This window comes from Papilio xuthus, unplaced genomic scaffold (assembly GCF_000836235.2).
Source record: "Papilio xuthus unplaced genomic scaffold, Pxut_1.1 DF826961.1, whole genome shotgun sequence".
Taxonomy (NCBI): domain Eukaryota; kingdom Metazoa; phylum Arthropoda; class Insecta; order Lepidoptera; family Papilionidae; genus Papilio; species Papilio xuthus.
Window position 1 is genome coordinate 4,389,631 of NW_013531688.1, and position 27,266 is coordinate 4,416,896.

At 33.5% G+C, this 27,266-nt stretch overlaps 2 protein-coding genes across 2 annotated transcripts; one reads left to right on the forward strand and one right to left on the reverse strand.

The window, feature by feature from the left end:
• The first annotated feature begins 2,644 nt into the window (after positions 1-2,644).
• Positions 2,645-13,514, forward strand: Dhap-at (dihydroxyacetone phosphate acyltransferase). Its single transcript, XM_013315725.1, has 11 exons — positions 2,645-2,970; positions 3,729-3,905; positions 4,721-4,850; positions 7,444-7,647; positions 9,154-9,305; positions 9,619-10,111; positions 10,617-10,754; positions 11,235-11,314; positions 12,014-12,175; positions 12,407-12,555; positions 12,997-13,514. The coding sequence occupies exons 1-11, from the start codon at positions 2,788-2,790 to the stop codon at positions 13,142-13,144; spliced, it is 2,016 nt and encodes a 671-aa protein (XP_013171179.1). The 5' UTR covers positions 2,645-2,787; the 3' UTR covers positions 13,145-13,514.
• A 2,192-nt stretch (positions 13,515-15,706) lies between these two features.
• alpha-Man-IIa (alpha-mannosidase 2) lies at positions 15,707-26,940 on the reverse strand. Its single transcript, XM_013315435.1, has 20 exons — positions 26,702-26,940; positions 26,350-26,622; positions 25,869-26,016; positions 25,089-25,263; positions 24,537-24,838; positions 23,754-23,839; positions 23,356-23,456; positions 22,809-22,986; positions 22,249-22,433; positions 21,820-21,993; positions 21,032-21,296; positions 20,427-20,599; positions 19,755-19,973; positions 19,229-19,406; positions 18,699-18,857; positions 18,218-18,370; positions 17,705-17,824; positions 17,103-17,294; positions 16,702-16,815; positions 15,707-16,353 (listed from the first exon to the last, which is right to left on the reverse strand). Exons 1-20 carry the CDS (start codon positions 26,828-26,830, stop codon positions 16,195-16,197), a joined length of 3,483 nt encoding a protein of 1,160 aa, XP_013170889.1. The 5' UTR covers positions 26,831-26,940; the 3' UTR covers positions 15,707-16,194.
• Positions 26,941-27,266: the final 326 nt, after the last annotated feature.

A 27,266-nucleotide genomic window follows, 5' to 3' on the forward strand; every position in this document is an offset into this window, starting at 1 on the left:
ACCTAGCTTAGGCCAGGGTAGTCTGGCTGGTACTGGCAACCAGAGCATTTTTGGTACTAGCATCCAGGGTAAAACTATTTGTACTATAACTACCACTTTAAGAGTACTGACAGATATTTAAGGAACATTTAATTTAGATTTCTGAGATTAAATCTACAATTAGGTTTCTATGAGTTACAATTAAAACTCTGAATGTGTCAGTTAATAGTAATCGTTGTAAGAATGACTGAGTAAGGGATAAAAATCGGGTGAGTGAGTGAGTGAGTGCAGTGACGTCATGACGATCTTGTTCAGTTAGTGACATATTCCAGCATGTGTGTCGTGTCACGCCACTCTTATGTTACCGTGTTCGTGTAGCTTATGAAGGCTGCTATTGGGGTGCTCTATTTATTTAAGCTCATTCTGATAATCATGTTAAGGTTAAAATTAAGTTCCCATTGTCTAAAAATTAACATAAATGTTGTGGTCTCATCTGTCAAGTGTCGATATTTATGTTAAAATGAATCGTTAATAAAGAAATTTGAACATTTCTTTATTCGATACATTTGATGTTTGATTTTCTTGACAACTAGCTGTCGCCCGCGACTCCGTCCGTGCGGTATTAAAAAAACAAAAATAAGTAGCCTATGTATTCTTCCAGACTATGTTTTACATCAAAACATCCATTTAACCATTCACATTTATAATATTAGTAAGATCAAATCGAGAAAAATGACGTCACAACATGTCGAATATTTACCATGCTTTTCAACTATCGTGATATCTGTTTATTTTTTATTTTATTTTTAAATTGACAAAGAGTTTGTAACTCTAATAAACTAAGTTTTGTGAAATGTGATATTTACTATACAAGATATTATGTGTTAAAGCTATATGTTTATGTTATCACATAAAAGCTGTATGTACATAGTACGTTGTATATATTAGTACAATACTAGTCGTGAACAATAACATGAGACCCTAGATGCCATAGAAACATTTAGTATGGTCAAAATAAATTACACCGTGAATTCTTAAATTTTAAGAGCATTTTTTGGATAGAGAAAAGTCGCAATATCCATGTATTGTAATATCCCATGTTATTGTGCACGGGTAGTATCTTTTTTTTAAACAATTATAGTATGTCTGTTACTTAACATTCCATTCAATGATCGCCGGAAATTACACAAGATTTTGATTAGTAACTAAAAACATTTCTTAGGGGTTTTACACAAAATCAATTGAACTGAATACAATAAACAAGATCAGGAAAAAAAGATCAGCTTGTATATACGAACTACTGTTTAATTCAAACGAAATTTAATCATTCTTTTAATATAAATTGATCTTTGTACTAACAATAATCTGCTTGTAACAGACTTGAAAGTTTACTAGAATGTTACCATTTAAGAAAATAAAAATATTACTATTAAAAGTTTGTACAAGTAAATTATTGCATCACAAGACCAAATTATTGCTGTTTTATTTCGAATATTTGTTTAGTTTTACAGTAGTTTGCATTTACAAGCTTAGCACTTTAAAATAAATAACGTGAATTTGTATCAAACCTTTGAAGCTTGCATTTTACAGTGTCCTTTTTATATTATAATATTGTATGTGATGAACAGACGTAATTTATAAATATTTTTTTTATAATTAAATTATTTAATAGTTCGATTTCGCTGCTTATTAAAAAGAAGAAACTCTGTGTTTAGAAACCTTTCCTGAGTGCCATCTATTTTCTAAAAGAAATTGAATATTTAAACTATTGTTACATATTAAGGAAATTGATATAGTTTGTAGAAGTGAACTATTGTAAATGGTGAACGTACTATAACGAAATAAAAAATATCTTGCATATTTCATATACAATAGTTCACCTCAACAAACTTAGCACTAGATTAGTTTTAAGTACAGATAGTCTCTTAAACTTAATAATATTTTTTTATAAAACTACCCGCGTAATAAAAAGGAATTGTACGTACAAAACATAATTTTGTACTGTAATATTCATGTAAGAATGAAAAATATTTGTTATAATATTCGTTTTTTCTCTGTCTAATTTGACGAATTTAAATTATGTATTCATGTTCGTAGGTGAGTTGTAAAAGAGCAGGAAGTTTTTAGCTTTTTTTATTAAATCAATGTTTTATATATAGTCGTATAATATCTACTGGTACTGAATAATATGGACTAAATAAAAAATTACCATATTTTTGTATAGTTTTTTTTTAATTCTATGCGTGTTGAAGTCGTGAACGGCAGCTATTAACAATCAAGGACATCAACTGTTAGGAGAGTCGCTGCTATCATGGTTTATTGTGTTAGAATACACATATAAAACCTACTTAGGCATGGAAAATGACATAAAAAATGACAACAGCCTGTGTACAAAGAGGATCTTGTGATATTTTCCAAAAGTACTGAATCAGTTTGGGAATTCTTTTACTGATTTGAAGCTTTACTATCTCCTACTTTTTTTTTAATTCCGCGTGGGCGATGTCGCGGTCAATTGCTAATGTCATAATGAAATCCGCACCTGATGATCTGATCTGATGAAATAGTAGCAACACTGATCGCACACATTATTGGATCCTGTCCTGTCATTGTCATATGTCAATGTCAGTTTTCAATTTTCATCAGTTTTCATTTTAATCAATAGAAAGGTGGTTGTTAAAATCTCGTGGTTTAGGGTTTCAAGAAAATTGAAAAAGGATAAACAGTTTTCTGTAGCAAAATGAATAGAGCTTAGTTATTGCTCTACTATAAAAAATATTAAGTGATTAAGTTATAATTATTCCATTTACAATGATTGCAAAAGTGCAATTCGTTGATATTATTGAACCGAGAAATACACAATTTGGTATATTTAAGTTTATGACTCGACCATGGTATCCAAAAAAAACTTTAATTAAGGACACATCTTGTACCCCAGAAGAAATAAAGGAAATCGTAGCATGTTCTACATATATTGACTCTTTCATTGAGGCGGTAAGGAAGTGGTTTTTTTATTATGTATTTCATAGGTTCGCGTGTTTCCTCGTTTTTTAACGATGTGAAAGAAAATTCAATTCAAAAGAATCTAAAGACAACACATTGGATCCTTATTTTTGCATGGGAATACATTTTGTAGTAAAAAAGTAACATGATATGAAAATTGCTGGCAAATTAAAGGGCGTAAACATCTAAAACTATAGATAATTTAACAGGTGCAATTTTATTTAATTGTATAAATGTTAGTACACAAATGTATGACTTCTTAATTGGACATTGAACTTATTAAGGTTGGTTATTCTTGTACATAAATATATCAATATTAAAGATACTAAGTGGACAAAGTACTCAGTCATGAAAAAATTAATTATTCAAAGACTTGCAAAATATTACATTTAAACCACAAAATTATAAACTAATTATTTAATACTTTTTTACTATTTTGTCTATAATATTAAAAGTCCATATCCATTATTATGAACATGGCCCTTTTTATTATTGAGCAGGGAGAACTTAAGTTCCCAAGCCAATGTCAGATTGTCGAATGGTTAAGAGTATGGATTATCAACTTAGGAGTTGTAGATTCAAAACTTACCATTTTACTATCATCATAAACAATATTTTATTAGGCTTTCAGCTTATCTAAAAGTGTTTTAACAACTGTGTTAAATAATCACTGAGGGCCAGTATACCGTAGAATTGCTATGAAAAATATACCCTGTTCTGTGGTAATTATTACTGTTTACTTGTAACAGGAGAGTGTAAGAAGTGGTGTACCTAAGGAACAGCTGATGAAGCAGGTTAGAGAACACCTAGAAGAAATGGGCATGGATAAGAAAATGCATGTGATTAGATGGATGGGAATTGTTTTTCTGAAGATCTCTTTCATGATGAGAATTGGAATTTTTGTCAATGAAACGGCAATTTTAAAGGTATGATATAATTTTGAATGTGACATTAAGTGTTAACATTTATTTGAATTAGTATGTCCACAGGGTAGCAAAAAAAACTTATTTTTATTTTTTTGTAGCCTATGTGTTTTTCCAGACCATGTTTTAAAACTATGCCAAATTCAGCGAGCTCCAATTTTGAGATACATTCAAATAAATCTACATACAATTATATAGCCATATATCTACATAATTATGAGCTATATAACACTAAAAGGAAATTATTTTGTGAGGATATTTTATTCTTATTAGGAAAAAATTTAATACCAATTAACTTATTGTATTTACTTATTTTTAGGGTTCCATACCTCATAGGAAAAAATGGAACCCTTATAGGATCAATTTGTTGTACATCCGTCCGTCTGTCAGGACCCTTTTTAATTTACTTATTGCTAGACAAGATTTATAAAAAAAGTTAATTAAATATTTTAACTAAATTATTGCCAACTTAATTAAAATTATATATCTTTCAATGCAATTGGCAGTTGGTCAAGGCTACATTGTATTTGACTTTCTCAGTGGCATTCAAATAGAAGTTAAGGTTGTTTGGATAAATATAATTAACATATTGATATCTCCACTATGTACTTCTTTCAGGAGTGTATTGCCCAAAAAACGTGACGTAATTTGACCTTAAAATTCAATGTCAATTGACACACTGTAAGTTTAAATAGCCGAAACACAAATACCAAAGAGTATTAGTAAATTAAAAAAAAAGTGATCTAATTTTTTTTGTTTTTTTTACTATTGTAACCAACGGTGATAGTATGGCATTTTTTAATGATTTTTTTTTACAGTTAAAAGAGCAAATGGGTAAAAACCCCATCGTATTTCTGCCGACGCATCGCAGTTACGCTGACTTTTGCGTGTTGACGTACATATGCTACCACTACGATATAGAGTTGCCGGCCGTTGCCGCGGGAATGGGTATGTATTATTTAATATCTACTTAATGACTGATTGCCTAATTTCTTATACTAAATCTACGCTATGGGAATCCCTTAAAAAAGGGAAGACCAATAAATGACCCTGAGATGGCCGTTACATACTGATATTCCAATACTCGTTTCTCCCCTATCCCTAGTCGTATATTCCTTTTCATTTAATTGCACATTTTTGATGTTTTTTATTAAGATCCGTATTGTTATAAAAACCTATTCAACAATCTTTAAAACAAAAATTTTTCGCCAAAATAAAGAATATTTTAAAGCTATGATAAAACATAGTTAACTAGAACTATAAATGTATTATCCAAAGGTCTAAAAATCTATACTAATATTATAAAACGGAGTTTTTTTGTTTAAACGCGCTTATCTTAGGAACTACTGGTCCGATTTGAAAAATTCTTTTTTTTGTTGGATAGTCAATTTATAGAGGAAGGCTTTAGGCTATATAACATTACGTTGCGACCATTATTTTTTTTAAATCCTCGCGGACGGATTCGCGGGCGACAGCTAGTATAAGAATAAACATATTAGTAGATCAGAGTGACTACAAACTTGCTAGTATTTGTTCGTTTCGCGTTAAATACAAGATCGCCTTGAACATACAGAACGTAGTACTTTATGTACAGCATGTACAAGAAGTACAAGCTTTGCAAAAAACATATTTATATATTTTCAATTAGTACTTTTTTAGAAATATTTCACTACAATAATCATCATCATCAGCTCACTGCATGTCCCCACCGAGGGGCTCGAAGCCTACCCTAAGTTAAGGGTGATTAGGCCATAGTCAACCACGCTGGCCAAGTGCGGGTTGGTTGACTTCACACATATCTTTGAATTTCTTCTCAGATATGTGCAGGTTGCATCACGATGTTTTCCTTCACCGTAAGAACGTCGGATAAATGTACATATATAAATCGGAAATCGAAAAACACATTGGTACATGGCGGGATTCTGTGCTTGTCCACTGAGCCACCGACGCTCTCGACTACAATAATAACTAGTCCGAATATACCAACAGAAATACTTTAGTTTTTTTTTCAAATTTATAAAAGATAGTATTTTGAAGCCCCCTATCACGTATTAATCTCGAATATCTATATAAAATGTTTTCTTATCACTTATGAATATTTGACCGATAAGTTATCGAATATATTACGCATGGTCGTTTTGAAAATACCTACATTTATAAAAAAAACTAAATATATTGACCCCTTTAATTTCATCAACATCTTGACCTTGTTCCTAAGGGAGGTCAAGGGGGTCGGCAAAGTACTCTACTCTTCCATACATCTCTATCAGCCATCAAATCTGGAATTAATGCCTTCTTACAAATAACCTCTTTCACACAATGCATTCATTCTTTGGTCTCTCTTTCCATTTTTAATATCTTAAGTTTACTTACAAAATCTAATTTACATCTTTTAGTTATCAATCAAAAGCTATGTTTAAATTAACGCGATCGCTTTGCCTTTTCTTTAGAAAACCAATAATTCATGAAACTTCTATATTTATAATAATAATATTATAAGGTTTAAAAGTAGGTAATTATAATACTAATTTTATTTTTCCTTGCTTTTTAATCATCATCAGCTCACTATACGTCCCCACCGAAGGACTCGGAGCCTACCCTAAGTTAAGGGTGATCTTTTTAATCATTTTAATGTAATTCTCATAAGCCACTAGAGGTCTCTAAATGGTGTCCTAAAAAAATAATCAAGTGATTGTAAATTTATACGCTAGTGGATTCAATCTTACTCTTACTAATATTATATATGCGAATGTTTGGATGGTTGGTCTCCAGAACGGTTGAACGGGTGTCGTTGAAATATGGCATACATGTAGAACATAGTCTGGGAGAACCTATAGACTATTTATTAAGTTTTTTTTTTAATTCCGCGCAAATAGAGTCGCGGGCGACAGCAAATTTTACTATAATTTTTAAAACTCACTACAACATTTTTTTACACAGGAAACTGATAAGATGACAGTCATACTTAAAAAGCAGTTGTGTTTATCTTTAATTTATTTACTTTGTCATTTTACATAATACGGCCAATTTACTAAGCTTCTATTATGTCACAAGTTTTATCGCTACACTGTACTAATTGATTGTCATCATTGTTTTTTATTTTGAACCGGTCAAAGCTAACGTCATGGGCGTTCAGGGGGGATGGAGGGGCAGGTGGTGACCTTCCCTCAATAAAGAACACTACTTCGAAATACGAAGATAATTACATTCCTTGTATATACAGCGTGTCCCAAAATTCAACGATAAGCCGATTATGGTGTATAGCCAACATTATCTTATGTAACTTTTAAACAAAGAGTTGGATTTTTTTTAGTATTTTCCTATGTAGCTATCGATCTGATTTTACACCAGACATATCGTTGAATTTTGGGACAAGCTGTATAAGTGGATATCCACGTATATAGAAAAAAGATACTCGTCAGCTAATTACAATTAGTAGGGTTGTTTTAGGCAGTGTTTACATTTATACCTTTTTAAAGTTTCCTTAAAATATGTTAGTGTTCAGTTTTCACATAATAGAAGTATTATAATTAAAATTTAGATTTCTATTCAATGGCGGTGGTTGGACAGCGGATGCGGGAGACTGGTGCTTTCTTCATCCGACGAACGATAGTGGGAGCGCCACTGTACGCGGCCACGCTGAAGCAATACGTGCGCACTCTGGTCGCGAAGTACCACGCCCCCCTCGAGTTCTTTATAGAGGGAACTAGGAGTAGAAGCAACAAATCATTACCGCCAAAATATGGTAAGATGCCCTTTTGCACTAGCAAAAACATAATATTAAGTTTGTACAAATCTACAATTTTTTTTATTTTATAAGGTGGCAAACGAGCGAGCGCCCACCTAAAATCGCTGAAATAGCGAAGTGACCGTTGCCCATAGACATAAGCAATTGCGTATGCGTTGCCTACCTTTAATCGACGGAGGAGGGGATGTACAAAAAGAAAATATTTTCCCTTCCCAGGCATCCTCTCATCCGGAAAGTCCACTTCCACTTGCCATTTTTTCCTTATAAGAAAAAGGGTGGGAAAGGAAAGAGGACTAAATTAGCCTCTGGGACGCACACTCATCAAACGAAACGCGGAATTGCTTCCACTTTAGGCATGTCTTCTGTGTGGTCGTGGTATTTCACCGGGCGAGCCGGGACTATTTGTGCCAAGATGTTAAAGCGGGCTCTACCACTTTGAATTCCATACATTACGTTGTTGAGGTTATCTAATTTAAAATTTTAAAAGTAGCAATACTTTTTTATGTTTTTGGTAAGCTACACACCATCAGTTTTGTTTTGTCTAAATGTGAGTATACGGCTTCAGTCAGCGTAAAAATTTCGCTTTGACAGTTTTTATAAAGGAAAAAATAATTAAAAGTTTAAGTTATTTTGTGGATAAAACAATCTACTTATTCATCACATGAGTTACCTATTGTCTGTAGAACAATATACCGCTTCAATTATGTCATACCAAAGTGGTTACTAAATATTATGACAACGAATAAATTGAACAATTAACAAGTTTTCTGTGTAACTGTGAATTTTTTAAATAAACATTACGCGTTTGTATTTCGACAATGACAAGATTTCTGATGAAATAAGTTTTTGTTTAAGAATCGCAATCTTTGATAGGATGAACTTCTATGATTTTCTTCACATAAAAAATATTATTGTATAGTTATCAATTGAGTATTTAAAAAAATAGATTATTCTTAATTAGTGTTTATCTTAGTTAATCTGAGTAATATTATAGCATTTGTTTTATGATTAAATCGTCGGATTTATGTGGACTATGCAACAAAAATAGTCTTAACTGTATTAGAATATCTATAGACTAGCAGTTGCCCGCGAATTTGTCCGCGGGGAATTAATAAATCTAGTAATCAATTATGCCTTTGTCATTCGGGCATAGTGTAGCTTCCCAGAAGTGAATGAATTTTCAATTCGGTTTAATGGTTTTAGAGTTTTTTTTGCAAAAAAAAACAAAAAATCATTAAAATATTTCCTCTTTATAATAAAGATCGACAAGGCAATCTGAACCGATGGGTATGAGTCAAATTAAATTTTGACAGCTCACTAGCGCCATCCTAAAATCAAAAAAGTCACAATATCCTTTTTGTGCTGTAGTTGTCATGCCATTTTTTTATGTCTAAGTAGGTTTTATATATATTCTGACAGAACCAACCGCGATAGCAGCGCCCCTCACCGGGTCAGATATTCTTGTAGAGGATCCTTGAGTATAGATAAATGTTGTATCATCAGGTATGCTGTCAATGAGTCTGATGGCGTACTTCGCGGGCGAGGTGTCAGATATAACTATCGTGCCTGTCAACTTCAGCTACGATCGCATCATGGAGCAGATATTGTTCGCGTACGAACATATCGGAGTGCCCAAACCTAAGGAATCTACGGGAGTAAGTGAATGTTAACTTTTTAAGTGATTCCGTCCGCGCGGGAATAAAAAAAACATAATTGTTAACATAATAGTAGCCTATGTGTTCTTTCAGACTATGGTCTATATATATGCCAAATTTCATCGAGATCCGAGCAGCCGTTTTGGAGATTCCTTCAAACAAACATCCATCCATCTAAACATTCGGTTTTATAATATTAGTATGTATTTTTTCATCAATTTGATTCAATAACTTTAAATAGAACAAGAGTCTATTTTTTACTTTAAAAATGTCAAAAATGTGTTTGTAATTCATAATGTGTTCTTATTCTCAGGGATTATTAAAAGCATTACGCAGTTTGAACGATCACTTCGGCAACATATACGTTAATTTTGGTACTCAGATATCTCTGAAGGAATACTTAAAGAATACAAACTTAGTAACAGACGAAACTTTAAAGCCAACTAGTCTCCAACAATTGACACCTGAACAATTGTCACAAGTACGAGACATAGCTGACGAAGTTGTGGTATTGCAGCAAAACAGCGCTGTAGCGATTATAACGAATCTACTAGCGTTTGTACTAATGGATAGCTTGATGAAATGTAAAGCGCTTCATTATGAAGAAATTTTGCTTGAAGTTCAATGGATGATGGAAGTGCTAAGGGGTTTAGGAGCATCTGTGTATGAGAAAGATATTGAAAATAGTTTGGATAGGATATTGGTGGTTCATCATAAAACAGTGGCGTTGGACAGAGAGAGGAGACTGCGTCTACTGACAGGTGACCTCATGGAGGTTTCCAGTGAAGTGTCTGCTAAAATGAAAGGTACAGTAATGTAGGCTATCTGACCCGGTGGACGTAAGTCGAACTAAATTTTGTTAGCTCACTAGCGCCAATCTGTCAATGTCAAAAAGTGACATAAACTCATTTTCGTATTGTAGCTGTCATGTTTTCTTCTTTTATGCCATTTTCTAACCGCGATAATAGCGGCCCTCTTATGGGCTTCATAATCTTGTTTGACTACAGATCGGCTTCTGATAGACTTTTCAAAACACCTGACCTGTTGGGTCATTGAAAATCTATTTTTATTACAGGAATTGTTGGTTTAGTAATATAATGATTTGAATTGCAATTATTCGTAATGTAAATTAAAATGCCGCATAATGTTTTTAATAACTTCATATGAACTTTTAATACTTTAAAATTTACGTAAACTTCAATTTTACGGTGTTTTCTTCATTTTTTTGTTATAAATATCATAGAAACTACATTTTTTTTCTTACAAAATTAAATTCGGCAATGGAGCATTCAACGTGTTAAATACTTCCAGGTCACATTTTGAAAGCAGAAACGATGATGACCGCAGTACCTGTTATACAACTTCAAATATATATTAATCCAGTGCTCCATTATATCATGAGCCCTGCTCTAGTATATGTTCTTGTCAAACGCGGATCAACTAATACTGGTATGTTAATATTTAGTACCAAAATCAATGAACTACTGAATTAATTGTTTGATTATGACAGTCTGAAGAATAAGAGCTTTGGTAGCTCAGGGATTAAGCACTTGACAATCAACAGGTCCTAGGTTCGAATCCTGCCATGTACCAATTTGTTTTTGGTTTACATATGTACATTTCATCAGCATCACTACTTTTACCTGTCGCCCGCGACTCCGTCCGCTCGGTATTAAAAAAAAACTTAATTATAAGCCTATGTGTTTCTGCAGACTGTGTTCTACATGTATGTCAAATTTCAGCGAGATCCATGCAGCCGTTTTGGAGATACCTTTAAACAAATCCATCCAAATATTCACATTTATAATATTAGTAAGAGTAAGATGTGAATAGTTATTTTATGTATATTAAAAATTACTAATGTGTAATATTTATAAAAAGTACATACAAACAGCTGTAACAATATTTATGTGTTTATATTAATTTCAGACAAACTAGCAAACGATTACTATCGATTAAGAAAATTGTTAAAGCACGAATTCTTTTACATCGAGAGAACTGAAAAAGATGTAAGTATAAGTTTGAATTTAAACAATATGACAAATAAAACAAAATCTATGTAGCCTTTTAAACAAAGGAACCAACAAAGAGGATGTACTTGCAACAGCTAATAAAAAAATATTTACAATTTTTTGAAAAAGGAACAACGATGTTTTTAAACAGATGTTTCTGCAATGAAAACTCAGGGTTGAAATACTCAGAAAATCTTCCACTTGGAAAAAAACACCTTAGTAAATAACTTATCAGTTATGTAAACAACTAATTTGTTTTATTATGTTATAATTACTAAGTCTTACAACTTTAGTAATTCCATTCAGAATATAAAATTTAATAACTCTTAAAACAATCGAGTAATTTTATTTGATTAATATTTTTATTAATAATTAATTTATTGTGATTTTATCAATTTTATTATTAATTTTGATGTGAATTGATTATATAAATTACTTTTAATGGCAAATTAATGACATTTGCTTCGTATTTTTCCACAGTCTCTTTAGATATTATGAGTAAACAAGATTTATACTTAAACTTAGTTGCCCGCGCGAAACTAAAAAACTTTATTATTAGCCTTATTCTTCCAGGCTATGTTCTACATCTATGACAAATTTCAGCGACTCATACTGCTATTCTGGAGAAACCTTCTAATATCCATCCATCTAAACATTCGCATTTATAATATTAGTAATTCAAGTACTACTTTTTAGATCTTAAACAAAGCAATAGATTACTGCAAACAGCATCATGTAGTTATCAACGATGAGGGAACATTGAGAGTGGGCGATGCAAACAGAATGCAGTTTTTGTTAGAGTGGGCCTTGCTGCCATTCCTTACCACATTAATGCTGTGTCTAGATGTTATCATTCAGGTAAGAAATTACCCCTTATGTACATATATTTAGGGTTGTATATTGCTTGACTTTCATGTTGTGATGACCTTTTGAACTAACTTTGAACAGTACGGTGCAAACTTTCCTCTAACTGTAATGTGTTATTACTTGCGCAGACATGCTATTGCTGTTTCGAGCTGTTATAAAGTTTGAATGCTATAATACTAATAGCTTTTATAAAGTTATTTTATTATATTTTTTACAATTCAGATGAGGCGGTGTGAGCACAAGCAAGTATTGAAGCTCGTGCAAGAGAGGGCGGAGCGCGAGGGGCGACACCCCTACTGTCTCAGCCTGGAATCTTCCGCCAACTGCCTGCAGGGCCTGCTCGCCACCGGAGCAATACTTAAGCATAAAAAGTTCGTTATTATTGGATTTTTTTTCATTAATTTTAGCCTATTACCTGTCGCCCGTAACATTTTCTACGTGGAATTAAAAAGCTAAGCTCATATGTGCGTTATTTTAGACTATAACTTCTCTGTGTTCCGAATTTCACCCAGATCCGTTGAGTTACTTTAACAAACATCCATACATCCATAGTTTCGCATTTATAAGTAAGGTTCATCTATAAATTGTCGCGTAATCTTGTCCGAAAACTTTCAACAATGACAACAGTCCTGCATACTTAAACATTTGCGTAAAATTATCGTAATCATTCTACACTAAAGTATAAAAGTTTTCAAATATGTTAATGGCTCGAAACTTCGCGCGAGTCATTGCACAGAATACAATGTAAGGTTAAGGAGCAAAGGCATTATAAATTTAGACGATAAAACTAAATATACATTTTTTCATTCCAGTGGTTCAGATAGTATTTACGAAGTGGTGCCAGCGGCGATGGAGAAATGTCGACAGCTAGTCAGTTCAGTGTTGCCTGAAATAAATACGGTGTGGGGTAGAAACAACCCCGTGTTCGAGAGACGCGCACCCCTCACCTCGCGTCTCTAGTTGTTACTTGTTGCAGCTAGTCTGGTTGTTATTGCGTTTTTATTAGAGTAGTTTTCTGACAAACTTGTATAAACCATAGTCAAAAGAAACATATAATATACGTCAAGACAAGTCTCACGACTGTTTCAAGGTTACAAAGAGATAAACACTTTCCATGCCGAGTTTTGTCGAGTATGCACATTGAACGTGTTATAATGCAGTTTGTCTCGATTTAGATGAAAATATAAAGAATAGAAATAGATAAGATGTTAAATGTATTAGCAGGTTCAAGATAGTTTAACCCTTATTAGCCTAGAATTTCAATTTTGATACCAATCTTTTAAACCCAATGTTCACATTACTATTAGTTTTTTTATAGGTTGGCTGTACTGTATTTAACTGTTGTATAATATTCTTTCCAACGAAATTAAAAAAAAAAACAAATTTCATTATTGTTTTATTTTAGCAATCAAACACAGTAATATTAAAAATAAATCACTTTCGTATGTAAATCAGGCTATTAAGGGTTAAGTGCTTACTTAATATTATTGGATTTTTTCCCAACTAGTTGTTATAAAAGTTGTAAGAGTTATGTGACCTTTGTTACGAGCATTTGTAACGTAAATTGTTATGAATTTTAATTAGATATTTATTGTTATAATCAGTATTCAGTTATTCCAAACAAAAGTATTTTTACGTAATTATTTAACAGTATTCTTATTTTCTGTTTTATTCGAAGTTGTTAAAATGAACTTTTTGGTGTTTCCCGATCGATCTATTGGTGTATAGATTACTTTATAAAGTGTAAGCCGAAGTCCCATTGGTCCGATTGATCGGAAGGTCGATTGGTCCAACGGGAAACACCCTGAAAACTTATAATCAGCTGTTTAAATTTGATAGAACTTGAAATAAATAAGGAAATATTAAAATATGCATTTAAAAAGTGTTCGTATTTTAAAAGTTTTACATATAAACTCAACAAAATGTCAATTCAAATGTGTTTTAAATTAAAAATATCAGTGCATTTTTATTACGAGACGATTGTTTCATTGTGTCCGTTGAGTGTATAGAATTAGAAAAATGAGTTGATTTCATTGAACCAACAAAAAAGAAAGGCTCTTTCATACAACAATTTATTTGAAGACCGTACCAAATATTAAATTACTAAATTAAAACTTTGGACCGTAATCTAAATTTTATGGAAGAATCTATTGCTCAGTTATCGTTATTTTTTAAAAATCAAAGTTGCTTCATATTATGTTAATAAGAGTAAATGGCTTTCTGTGTTGCCATTTATAATTCCTATTAAATAGTTTGTTTTATATTTTAAATTTGCCAAATATAGGGGCTAGGGTCCGTGATAACATTGTTTTTGTTTTTTTTTCTGTTATTGCGTACAAAATATGATAGATAAACTTTGTATAGAATTACCAGAAAAAGTGTTTTTACTTAATTTTTCATACATACCTTGTGATTGGTTATATAAATAAATACATTGATAAATAAAACATTTTATTTTCCACACGTCACAATTTATTCTATTGTGCTAGAGAATTAATAATTATTTCAAATTTTTCGACATAAAATAAATAAAAATGGATGGAAACAACTAAAAATTTTACACACTTTTGATGTTATAAATCCCTTAACACACAAGGCAACGCAAATATTAAAATCTAATAGATTCTTACCTTGTATACAAAGTGTTTAACAATCACTACACAAAACTGTAATAAACAAAAAAATATAGATTTTTTTTTAAATGGCGGCTCATAGTGATGTGGCAACACTGAGATCATCAGGCGTTACATTGCCAGTCATAATATACATATTATAATCACATTAAAATCTTTACAGTATTTACAGAAACATAATTATACGATATAGTTTTATAATGTGAAAAAAAAACAATAAACCCTTAAATGGTAGGACTGATTTTTTAAAATTTCATAGACAAAAAAAATGCAAGAATTAATGACAGACCTTGGGACATTTGAAACTAAATAAAACCTCGTAACAAAATATGGAAATATAATATAAATATTACAGAATAAAAAAAAAACTTTATTATATTTATAAAAATGTCTAAGTATAATAATCAAGTCCTAAGCTTTACAGTATTTTGCATTGTCATATATAATATTCTATTGTAAAATTTAAGTATTTTGCGCTATTTCATATCACTAAAATATTATCATTGTTTAACATAAAATAGCTTCATTTAAAAAATCACACCAAAACATTAAAAAAAAATAATTAAAAATTTCTTAAAATTATAAACATGGGGGTAGCAGTGCCCCCACCGAGACGATAACGTCTGCACCATCTTCTTTTATAAACACTAAAAGTTATCACTGATTTCTATTTTTTTTTTAATTTACTCATTTTAACTTTGTAAGGAATGTTACATTTTTAGTTAGAAGCATCAAAATATTACTTTAAATAGAATGACGCATACTTTTTTACATTTATGTATCGTAATAATTACTTTCAAATGATTACTAAATAATTTTATCCTGTTGTAACTAAAACTGTAACAAAATAAAACCTTAATTATATTTTAATTATAAAGTTAATGTTCAGTCAAAGTGATGTTTTCTATTTTCAATTTAATTAAAAAAAATCTTCATTAAATAAATTAGATTAAATAGATTTATATCACACAAAATTCTCAATCGTTATGCAGCAACGCTGCGGCTATCACGCGTGGGCGACGTGTTTATGCCGGTGCTAATTACCTTTAGAAAATTGTCATAAAAATCACACGTCTCGCTTCATCGCCGCGACTTACATCTCATGAATTACTTCTTTTTATTTACATGCACACTATTGATAGATGACACCATTACAGACCTACAAATTTATCTGACCCGGTGGACACAAGCCAAAATTAAATTACATTCACTTTAGCGCCCTCGGCAATATTAGAAAAGTGTTGCAAGATTCTAGTCTTACTGTAGTTATGCCATATCTTTTATATCCTAAATATGTCTTTATATTCAACCACGATACCGTCTCCCTTACCGGGACTGATTAGTTTGTTGCACTATAGTTATGTCATCGTGTGATGTTCAGACTCGCTTGAGGGTCTGGTTGAGGAAGACGGAGCGTATCTCCATAGGACAGAGCGTGATGACGCCGTCAGGCAGAGCGTCGCGCGCGCGCACCCACGTCAGAGAGCTGTCAAACACGCGCTCTGATGACACGTCCAACATGTCTGACAGACGAATCTGAAAATATAGTATGGTGGGTATCTATTGTCTAATCACCAGGATTACATTTTCAGGGGAACAGAGGCATTTCATCATCAGCTCACTATTCGTCCCCACTGAGTGGCTGCCCTGAGTTAGGGGTGACTAGGCCGTAGTTAACGCAGGGCAAATGCGGGTTGACTTCACATGTCTTTGAATCTCTTCTCAGATATGTGCAGGTTACTTCACGATGTTTTCCTTCGCATTACATTGGTACATGGCGGGATTCGAACCCAGGACAATTACAAGCCAAGTGCCTAACTCCTGAGCCACCAAGGATCCAAGTTTCAGTTTTGCAAATTTAAGGTATTAAGCATTTAGTCTCACTTGTCCATCTCCGAGTGGATACGAGGTGACGATGGATTTATTGCCGTAGCAGGAGTCGAGATGTACCCGCTGCAAAGTGACGCCCATCCCGTGCATTGACCTGCCCTCCTTGTCCTGTAAAATACACACAGTTGGGAACATACAAACATACATATTTATTTATAATATGGTTGTTATTGAACTTTGGTTTTATGAGAAAAAAACAAACAAATTGAGGATCTTCTCCTTTTTGAAATCGATTAATAAAAAGTCAAATAAGCTTGTCATGAACTGTAAATCAATTTTTATACCAAGTATATTTTAAATATAAGCGATAGCAACGCCTCGAGCGGTAGAATAGATAAATTAGTGGATTTTTTTCTTCATTGGTAATAATGTGGGTAATAAATATTTTTGTATACCTTAGCAGTAACGTGTGCATTGAACGATGCTAGTACGATGTCCGCAGCGTTGACAATGGAGCGCGAGTACGAGGGGCGCGGCGTGTTCTCGTCAGCGGCGTGATGCAGCCGCAGTAGTGGTTGCTGCAGCAGCTGCTGCGACACGTGCGCGCCCAGTGACAGCTGACCGCTCACTGCGCTTGATGACGGACGCTGAGAAAAATAAATAAAAATATGTGACGTCATCATATTTGTAAAGAGAAAGAGAATCCGAGAAAGACTTCTTCAAAGGGCAGGGGATAGATATTTCAATCCATTATATTATTTTATCTCCAAATTTTCTTCATTTACTTAATAATGTAACCTCTTTTCTTTATAGACAAACAGATCATTATGGAGTCATTGTATGTCTGCGTTTAGCCGTTTTGAAGATACGTAATTAAAAACATTCATCAAACTTCCGCATTTTCATTTAGAAAGAAGTAAGATACGATTAGGAAGGTAATATTTTTAATTGCTAAGTAAATTATGGTTAGAAAAAGATTTCGTAATTTTTATGAGAAAAAAACACACAGAGAGAGAAAAGAGCTACAAAGAAGGAGAGAAGGATAGATGCATCTTACTTGACAGGGCACAGCATGTTCTACAATCAGTTTGAATGTGTGTCTCGTGCGCACGTTGTCGAGCACGCCCTGGTTCACGCCGCGGTTGTCATCTCTCGTCAGCCGTCTGTCTTGCATCACCTACACGTACCACGTACTTTTATACATTTATTAATTACAATCCTTTGGCATAAATGACGCGTTTATATTACCAAGTCAAGTGTCAGAATTATTAGTGAGGGGACATAGATGTTGACATTTCAGTAAGGCTAGTGTTGTGCCAGTACACCGGCACAGTGTCGGATTTTCTTCCTAACCGTACAAAAAGGTTATACGCGCATAAAATAACAGTGAAAATAAATTGATTATGGATTCTCATAAATAATACAAAATACAGAAATTTTAAAAGTACTGAATCGGTTTTTAAAAAAATCACTAAGAGAAAGTACCTCAGAATTTGAGAAGTAATGAGAAGTGAATGATTAGGAGTGAATGATTGATGTATGATGAATGGTGAATGAGAATGAGAATGACCTCAATCTGTCCCGGCTGTAGCGCTGCGAAGCCGAGCGGGGTGGAGGTGAGCAGAGTGAGGCGAGCGTGTTCATCCTGTATGTAGGCGGCGGCCGGCAGCGGGTAGAAGTTAGCTTGCAGCGGCAATTTATCGAAGTATCGACGCTTTATCATCTGTTATAAGAAATTTACCTCCCTGTAGAAATTATATTTACACTAGTGGTTGTCAGCGACTTTGTCAGCACAGAATTCAGAAAAGTAGCCTATAATATGCCTGCATGCATGAGCTACCTTCCAGTCCAAGGCCTGTCAAAATCGGTCCAGCCGTTCCGGAGATTATCCGGAACAAACAAGGCCTTGCGGACAGACAGACAAAACTAAAAAAAAATGTTTTTAGTTATAAGCTATATATCATGTTCAGGAAACTTTTTTTTCTATATTACATACAGATAATCTAATTTTATTTATATGAACAGTTTAAAATATTATGTATTAAAAATACCTGCATGCCATTAAGATCAGTATAGAAGACGTCTCCGTTCTTGATGCCTGTAGAGAATCTCATGGCGAGCTCGTAATCATCAGCCTGAGGGTCTATGAGGAACGTATTGGATATCTCCACCTCGCCTTGAGGCAGCGATGGGTTGTTGTATACTGAAATCTGAAATGTTTGCTTATTTAACTGTTTAATCACCCCCTAATAGTCGTAGCGTGATGATAAATAGCTTATAACCTTCCTTAATAAGTGGGCTATGAAATTTAAAAAGTTTTTTTAATTAAGTTAGTACTTACCAAGATTAATGGTTACAAACTATTCCATACTTTTTATACATTAACTAGCGCTTTTAGACTTATAATGCTAACTTAATCAGTCCCTTAACGATCAATTAAGTGATAATAGTATAGTTATTACAATATAGAGCTATCATAAAATGTAACAAATTATTTAGTAGGAGATGTTAAGGACAAGTAACCTATGGACGTCATTCAGCAACTTTAGTCACTAAAAAGATTTTTAATTCGTTCACTGACCGCTAACATAACTTCAGCAGTTTTAGGGCTGACGAGGGCTGTGTACAGAGTGGCCTTGAAGGGTCCCTCGGTGACCACGAGCTCAGGGTAGGGCTCAGGTACGAAGGGCTCTGCGGGGCCCGATGGGATGAACAGGTACGCCCCGCTATTGTTGTCTAAAGCCCGCTGACTGTCGTAGCTTTAAAAAAATATTTTTTATTATATTTATCAAAAAAAAATATTACAAGTATTAAATTTTTGCTTATCTTTTTAATATTATAAATGTGAATGTTTAAATGGATGGATGTTTGTTTGAAGGTATCTCCGGAACGGCTGAACGGATCGCGATGAAATTTTGCATAGACATATAACATAGTCTGGAAGAACACATAGACTACTGATATATTTTTAATTTTAAATTCCAAGCGGACAGAGTCGCGGGGGACAACTAGTAAAATTTCAAAGCTACTTTAGAATTCCCATGCTAAATCATGAAATGGGACTCCCTTAGTGACTAATTATCGTCTCTGAGTGTATATGTACTTACTGTGCGAAGTCCATATGTACGGGTACAGTGGCGCCGCCTGGTGGGACAATAGCTTTGATGAGTCCATTCATGTTGGTGACAACTCGTGTGCTATCACCAGCTCGGAATGTGACATCCTCTGCCAGCCGCTCAGTGGGCTGCTCCACTGCGAACATCTTGGGCAAGTCCACGTTCCAGTAGTCCGCGTTGTAGATGCGCACTTTCGAGAATGATGTGTATCTGGTATTCGAATATATATATTTTTTTATTATAAATTGAATTAACAACTTTGTTGAATGAGCTATAGGTTGTTATAAGGGTGAGTTTCCATTGTTGTAATTCTCTTTCAAGAAACAAATATTAAAAATATGATTTTGCAAGTATAACGATAATTAAAATTATAATAAGCTTTAATTTAATTTACTAAGCTACGATTTAAGGCAGGAATTGGCAACTTTTTTAATTATATTCCCCCTCTATCACGTTTTACTTATTGTTAAGTTATTAACCATGGGTTTCTAAGACCAAAATCTTCATTTAAAACATATTGTTATCTCTGTTTTGTCAAAGTTAATGACAGGGATGACGATATGTTTTATGTAGAGTTTTTGGTCTCAGAAACCAACGGTAAGATATTTTTTGTTAGTTTAGCATAATAAAGACAGAAGTAGTTACTTAAAATGGTGTACTTACTTATTAATACTCATGCTGTCTCTGAGTGAGACGGAGTACACTGTGAGAGCGAGAGGGTCGACGGTGACAGGGAAGGAGAGCTGGAACTTGTTGGCTGCGAACCCGAGACGTCTCTCCCCCGACACCACAGGCGACACTTGAGCCATTATAGGGTTGCCCTCGGGGTCGAAAACCTAATCAAGTTTATATATTTAAGAGAGAAATCTTACTAATATTATAAATGCGAATGTTTGGATGTATGGATGGATGAATGTTTGTTAGAAGATATCTCCAGAACGGCAGAATGGATCTCGCTGAAATTTGGCATTGATGTAGAACATAGTCTGGAAAAACACTTAAGCTAATAATATTTTTTTATTATACCATGCAGACGAAGTCGTGGACAATAGCTAGTATTTATAAATACCTAATTAAGAGTAAGCATAACAATGTTAAAATGACGTCACGCATATACTTTAATATTTCGATCTATTGCTTTTACTTATTTAGTAAAAATATTAATAATTTAAAAAAAATATTATGACTTTTTAAGTTTATTAATAATTGGGAAATGACGTAATATAATTGAGTAACATCATTCAGCAATCTCGTTCTCGTTCACTCACCTCAACATGTGGAGTAGAGACAAGAACAGTGACAATCTCCTGTCTTCTAAAAGCCAGCGCGTTGTAAAACACGAGTCTACGTGAAGGTGACATGGCGTCCAATGCTATTGTGATACGAGATGGTATTTCGTCGTGTTTCCTCCAGATGTCGTCCACATCGAAGTAAATGTCTTCTTGCGTCTGCTCCAGTATTGCCGGTTGTTTAAGCAAATAGTATGCAGCTTGTTGGATCGCTGACTGACTGTATTTTATAGCTTGTAACATTCTGGAATATCATGTTTTTGGTTTAGGGAAAATATCGTGAAAAAAAAATCACCTTACTAATATTATAAGTGCAAATATTTCTATGGATGTATGTTTGTTTGAAGGTATCTCTAGAACAACTGAATGGATCTCTATGAAATTTGGTAAACATATAGAATAGTCTGGAAGAAGACATTTGCTACTAATTATGTTTTTTTTAATATCGCGCGGACGAAGTCGCGGGCATCAGCTAGTACTCCATAAAAATGATGTATTTGCATTGACAACGAATAACCATTTTTTTAAATGTTGTCTGTCTGTTCACAAGGCTGTGTTTGTTCCGGGTAATCTCCGGAACAGATGGACAGATTTTGACGGGACTTTACCGGGAAGATAGCTGATGCACGTGGGCATGTTATAGGCTACTTTTTTAAATTCTGCGCTGACGAAGTCGCGGGCGACTACTAGTTTTACATAATTAGTAAATGAACGTGAGCATGACATATTTATTGATGTGGGACATGTATGTGTGTGTGTATACTAACTTCTTTGCGTAGTCTTCACGGACTTCATCTCTGGAGGTGCCGGTGACGCCGTCGTGATGCTGGAAGAGTGCGAGTGCGCGTCGCGCGTGCTCCACCCGGTCGCGCAGCTGCAGGGACATTATGTAATTCACGGCCTGACTCGAGCACGCCTGACCTGTTATTATTTCTGCTGCCCTGGTAACATTGATATAGTTATTATGTAGAAAAATATATAATTGAAATTATTTAACTTAAGGAAATTGAGGTATGAGTGGATAATTGTCATTTGGATGGATGTATGTTAAGGTATCTCCAGAATGACTCAACGGATCTGTACGAAATTTAATATGGATGTAGAACATAATAACATCGACTAATAATTTAGTTTTTTTAACGGAGTCGCAGTTGATTTTAAGAAATAAAAATAAAAGTTAACATTTTATATATTACCTGACATATGCCATAAGCACTCTATCCATGTTCTTATAAAATGGCCTGGATGTGTAGTACCCGCTCCAGTAGTGCTGGTTCCTGTCTGCATACGTGAAGAAGTCACCGGACAGCACCGGGAAGTCTGACATCTTCACCTCCTCATGAACTGCCTTGAAGTAGTCTTCAAGTGTACCAAATTGTACCTACATACATATTATTTTCATTTGAGCATTTGTTATTAAAATGTTTTTTTTTAAATATATTACTAGGTAGAAAACTACCTAACTGGCAACTGGATTCGCTGAAATAGCGAAATGATTGTTGCCCATACTTACCTTTAATAGGCAGAGAAGAGGACGCACAGAAAGAGGTCTTTATTTCAAAATTTGACTAATAGCGGATTAGTAGTTTTCACATATCTTGGCGGCTCTCTTCGTGCGATTCAATAAAACAATTTTAACAGCACAGCGCGCAATGACCTTGAGCTGCTAAGATATTTGAAAAGAACTATACGTGATATGGAACTTATGAATTTTTATAAGATTTTTTTATATTTAATTTACTGTAATTTTTAATACCTCAGCATTCCAAGAATCCTTATTGTTAATATAATCAATAATAGCTTCGTAATTCTGATACTGGTTGTCCCACTCGTTAGCTCGGTCGTAGCGGAAGTCATCGCCCAGTGGGAACATGAGCACATTGCTGCGGTACAGTTGGGCCTTCTTACGCCATTGATCCAATATCAAGAATGCCCTGGAAACACCACAATTATACAGTTGAACCCGCATAAGTGAAAACTAAAAATCCAACAGACCATCTTGCTTATAGAGGTTTTATCTCTTTTTTCCTGGTTCAACTATACACTGTTCCAAATGAACGATTACTTAGTTTGATTAAAGGTAGGCAACGCATATGCAATGGCGTATGTCTATGGGCAACGGTCACTTCGCTATTTCAGCGATTTCAGGTGGCCGCTCGCTTGTTTGCCACCTTGTGATATAAAAAAAAAAAAGAAAACAAAAAAAAAGTTTTTTTTCGTTTTGATCATAAAAAACGCTAAATAACCGTAAAGTTATATAATTTAATATGGATTGCTATTAAGAATTTTTTAACTAGCTTTACCTTTCAGCCACATTTTTCTGTATAATTTTCCTAGGCGCTATACCCCAAGGACAAGTCACACCATTGCCGGGCAATCTTTTGAAATCAAATTGACAACAGATCTGCAACACATTTACATTATTATTTACCATCCTGATTTATAATATTAAAATTAGCAAAGTTAACTTACTAATATTATAAATGCGCATGTTTGGATGGATGGACGGATGGATGGATGTTTGAAGGTATATCCAGAACGGCTGCATGGATCTAGATGAAATTTGGCATAGACGACGAATACAGTTTGGAAGAACACATAAGGTACTAATTAAGTTTTTTTTTAATTCCGCGCCGACGGAGTCACAGGCGACAACTAGTGTAATTACTATATTATATGTTATATTATATAATAAGTGTACCTTAGGGTCTGGTCCACAAGAATGAGGTATATCATAAGAATAGAAAGGCATCAAGTGAGTAAACATATCAGTTTTACCATTCCCATCTGAAACAAAGTACCAAAAGACATATAAAAATTACGTTTCACGATGTATGTTCACGATAAACTCCGAAACTATTGAACCAATTCTTATCAAATTTTGTAAGCTTCTGTAATTTAATCTAACTTAGGAGATAGAGTAGTCTTTATCTAAATTATTGACCTTTTTTTATTCGTATGAAATATAACAAAAATATGTTAACTCAACAACTACTCAAATAAAAATAATTTAATGTCATAATATAAGCAAATGATATACAATATAATAACAGAAAAACAAAAAAAAACATTATCAAAAATTTCCATCAGAATAATGTTTTCACACATTCAGCGCAACTGACTTGCCTGTTAATTCATACATAAGAATCCTAATATAATGGAGCGTCGGTGGCTCAATGGTCTAACTCTTGACTTGCAATCTGCAGGTCCTGGGTTCGAATCCCGCCATGTAAAAATGTGTTTTTCGATTTACATATGTACATTTATCCGACGTTCTTACGGTGAAGGAAAACATCGTGATGCAACCTGCACGTATCTGAGAAGAAATTCAAAGATATGTGTGAAGACAACCAACCTGCAGTGGGCCAGCATGGTTGACTATGACCTAGTCACCCCTAACTTAGGGTAGGCTCCGAGCCCCTCGGTGGGGACGTATAGTGAGCTGATGATGATGAATCCTAATAGCATAATATATGTTACTTACCCCATAACTGTCTCCATTTGAACTCCAACTGTCTATTCAAGGCCAATTCCTTCTTAACTCTGTAATGAACTCTTTGTATCACGGAATTCTCAAAGCCTGCCAACTTCAACAGATAAGGTTGAGCACTGGAGTAACCAAAAGGATCTATCGACCAGGCATTCTTTGGTATATACCCAAATTGATCCATAAGCCACTGATGACCGGTTGTGAGCTGCTGTATTATTGAAATCCAATGTGAATTTGCTTCATCGTTCATAACCCATCCTCCTGTTACTATTTCTAACTGACCTGATTTCAGTAAACTGGATAAAAAGACAAGTTCATTAAGATATAGCAAAAGGTATCTTCTATATAAAAAAAAACCAGACAAACAGATAAAAAAAATCTATGTTATAATAAAAATATCTGCACTACAAAGTTTTAATGGGCGCACTCATAATTGCAAGGTGATATGGTGAGACCACTTGATATAGATTCAATATGAGGAAAACATCAATTGTTTAAGCAATCATTAAATGACTGTGAGTACCCTTAATCTAAATGAAATAATACCTTTGAAATATAGATTTTTCTTTATCAGTAGCATCAGAATTCCACCACAATGATAGATAGCTGATCTCTGCCCAAATGAACTTCCTTCCAATACCTTCTATTAACTTTTCCATCATATTAGTAAATATTGCCTTTGTTTGTGTTTTATAATAGTTTTCAAATGTTTTAATCCAACCTATTTATATAAGAATAAATTGATTTAAAACAATTGTAAAAAGACAATTCACATTATATTGCCATTCCTTGTGTAATAATTAAAAAGTTACGTCATGGGTTACAATTATCCACAAGTTTAAATTCTACTTCTTACTGATATAAATGCGAATGTTTGGATGTATGGATGTTTGTTTGAATGTATCTCGAGGATGGCTCAATGGACTTCGATGAAATTTGGCACATATGTAGAACATAGTCTGGATGAAAACATAGGCTACTTAATAAGATTTACTTTTAATTTAAAGCTGACATCAAGTGTTTCAGCGATAGTTTTTTTTGCATTAAAAAAATAGTAAATGAATAATTCGAAATCTTTTATTATTATCTAATTACAATTAACTCAATTTCACAACAAAAGTGTTTGTGGTATATGTGAAAGTGTTTCTAAGTCCTACCTTACAACTTTGGTATCATTTTAAGCTTGACAGCAGTAAATTTAAATGTCAGTTACTATATACTATAAATGTTCCTTGCCTTTTGAATGAATTAAATGACTTTATTATTATTATAAATTGTGCATCAACGGAGTTGCAGGCAAATGCTAATTTTATAATTGAAGCATACCTGGATCATTATGTGAATGTGGTACAATGAAGACTTTTAATTTGTTTTTCTGGTTCCACTGTTCATCTTTGTATTCAATTTCCCATCCTTGTTTCCACACTCCACCATCTTTGTCATCAAACATTATCCTTTCATACATTGAAAGCATCTAATAAAAATACAATTTTATTAACAGCCAGCTATAACAATAAAAATGCTTAACATATATCTATGGTGAAATTGATGTTACCATTACGGAATTTAAATTAGTGTGTAAACAATTTAGCACTACTTAACCTACCATGTAAATAAGACAAACATTTGTTATTAAGATCTAAAATATGAGTCCAAGGTTCAAAGGAGATCATTACTTTTTGTATGGAATTCATAAACATTATTTTTTTTGTTGTTGTCCAGTGAGTTAACATATATTGATAAGTTCTTTGTAATCTCTAGATAAGATAATGTAATTTAACCTAGAAAAATTGTGCATGTAATTTACCTGGATATCTGTCTTAGATGTTGCCTGATTTATAGGACAGGTCGAGGCATTCAACTTTATACGCATTTTTGGAGGTTCATCTCCCACAACTTTGAATTCTCTGATTTTATTCTCTCTTTTTGGTGTTCTCAGTCTTTTTGGTTGCACATATACTTCATGAGACTTTTCAACAATCTGCTCTACAGCGGTCTTGATTTCACCAACTACTGCATGGTGTTCATTAAGCTCTTTCTCCAAGTGTAATAATTTGGACTCAAACGATGTCCATTTATTCTGAAAAACATAAGAGTTTTTAATAAAATTATCGATAACTTTTTACGGTTTATTGGGCTTAATTTTTCATTATACTTACGTCAACATCCACCACAACCGGCTTTATACTTGGCAACTTAAAACTTAAGTCGGTGACGACGTATAAAATGAAAATGAAGGCAATTATACAAGTCGCCCAAAAAACCGCAGACAATCGTCTTATTCTCATTTTGATCCACTATACCCGAGTAATCAACAAGAAATAAGTTCATTAAATTTAATCATGAAGTAATTTGGTTTTATAAAACTTGTTTTCGGAAACCAGTTGTTTATTTTTCCCACTAATATTTAATCGTAAATATTTACAACCTAAACCAAACCAAATTTGAATTATTTTAACAAGGTCCAATATTTTATTTCAAAATATAAAACTAAAATATTACATCGCATTGAAATACGATAACAAATTGCCGACGACATAAAACAATGTCGTGACATTTGGTGACATCTGTCAAATACTGGAAGTTGTCAGACACGGATCAGGCATGCGAAACTCTATTAGTCTATGGTACAAATTGAACGCAAACGGAGATCCTCCATCTTGAAAATTGTGTCTATCCCACTCATAAGTTTCTCTATAATTTTTGGGCTGTTTAAAAAAAAAA

Excerpts from the sequence above, each read along its gene's own strand:
- alpha-Man-IIa (XM_013315435.1), bottom strand. The coding sequence starts at position 26,830 with ATGAGAATAAGACGATTGTCTGCGGTTTTTTGGGCGACTTGTATAATT. Across the intron at positions 26,017-26,349 it reads CATCTAAGACAGATATCCAG|ATGCTTTCAATGTATGAAAG; the intron begins GTAAATTACATG and ends TATTTTTATTAG. Across the intron at positions 21,297-21,819 it reads CGTGAAGACTACGCAAAGAA|AATGTTACAAGCTATAAAAT; the intron begins GTTAGTATACAC and ends ATGATATTCCAG.
- Dhap-at (XM_013315725.1), top strand. The coding sequence starts at position 2,788 with ATGATTGCAAAAGTGCAATTCGTTGATATTATTGAACCGAGAAATACA. Across the intron at positions 11,315-12,013 it reads TCGAGAGAACTGAAAAAGAT|ATCTTAAACAAAGCAATAGA; the intron begins GTAAGTATAAGT and ends ACTACTTTTTAG. Across the intron at positions 12,556-12,996 it reads GCAATACTTAAGCATAAAAA|TGGTTCAGATAGTATTTACG; the intron begins GTTCGTTATTAT and ends TTTTCATTCCAG.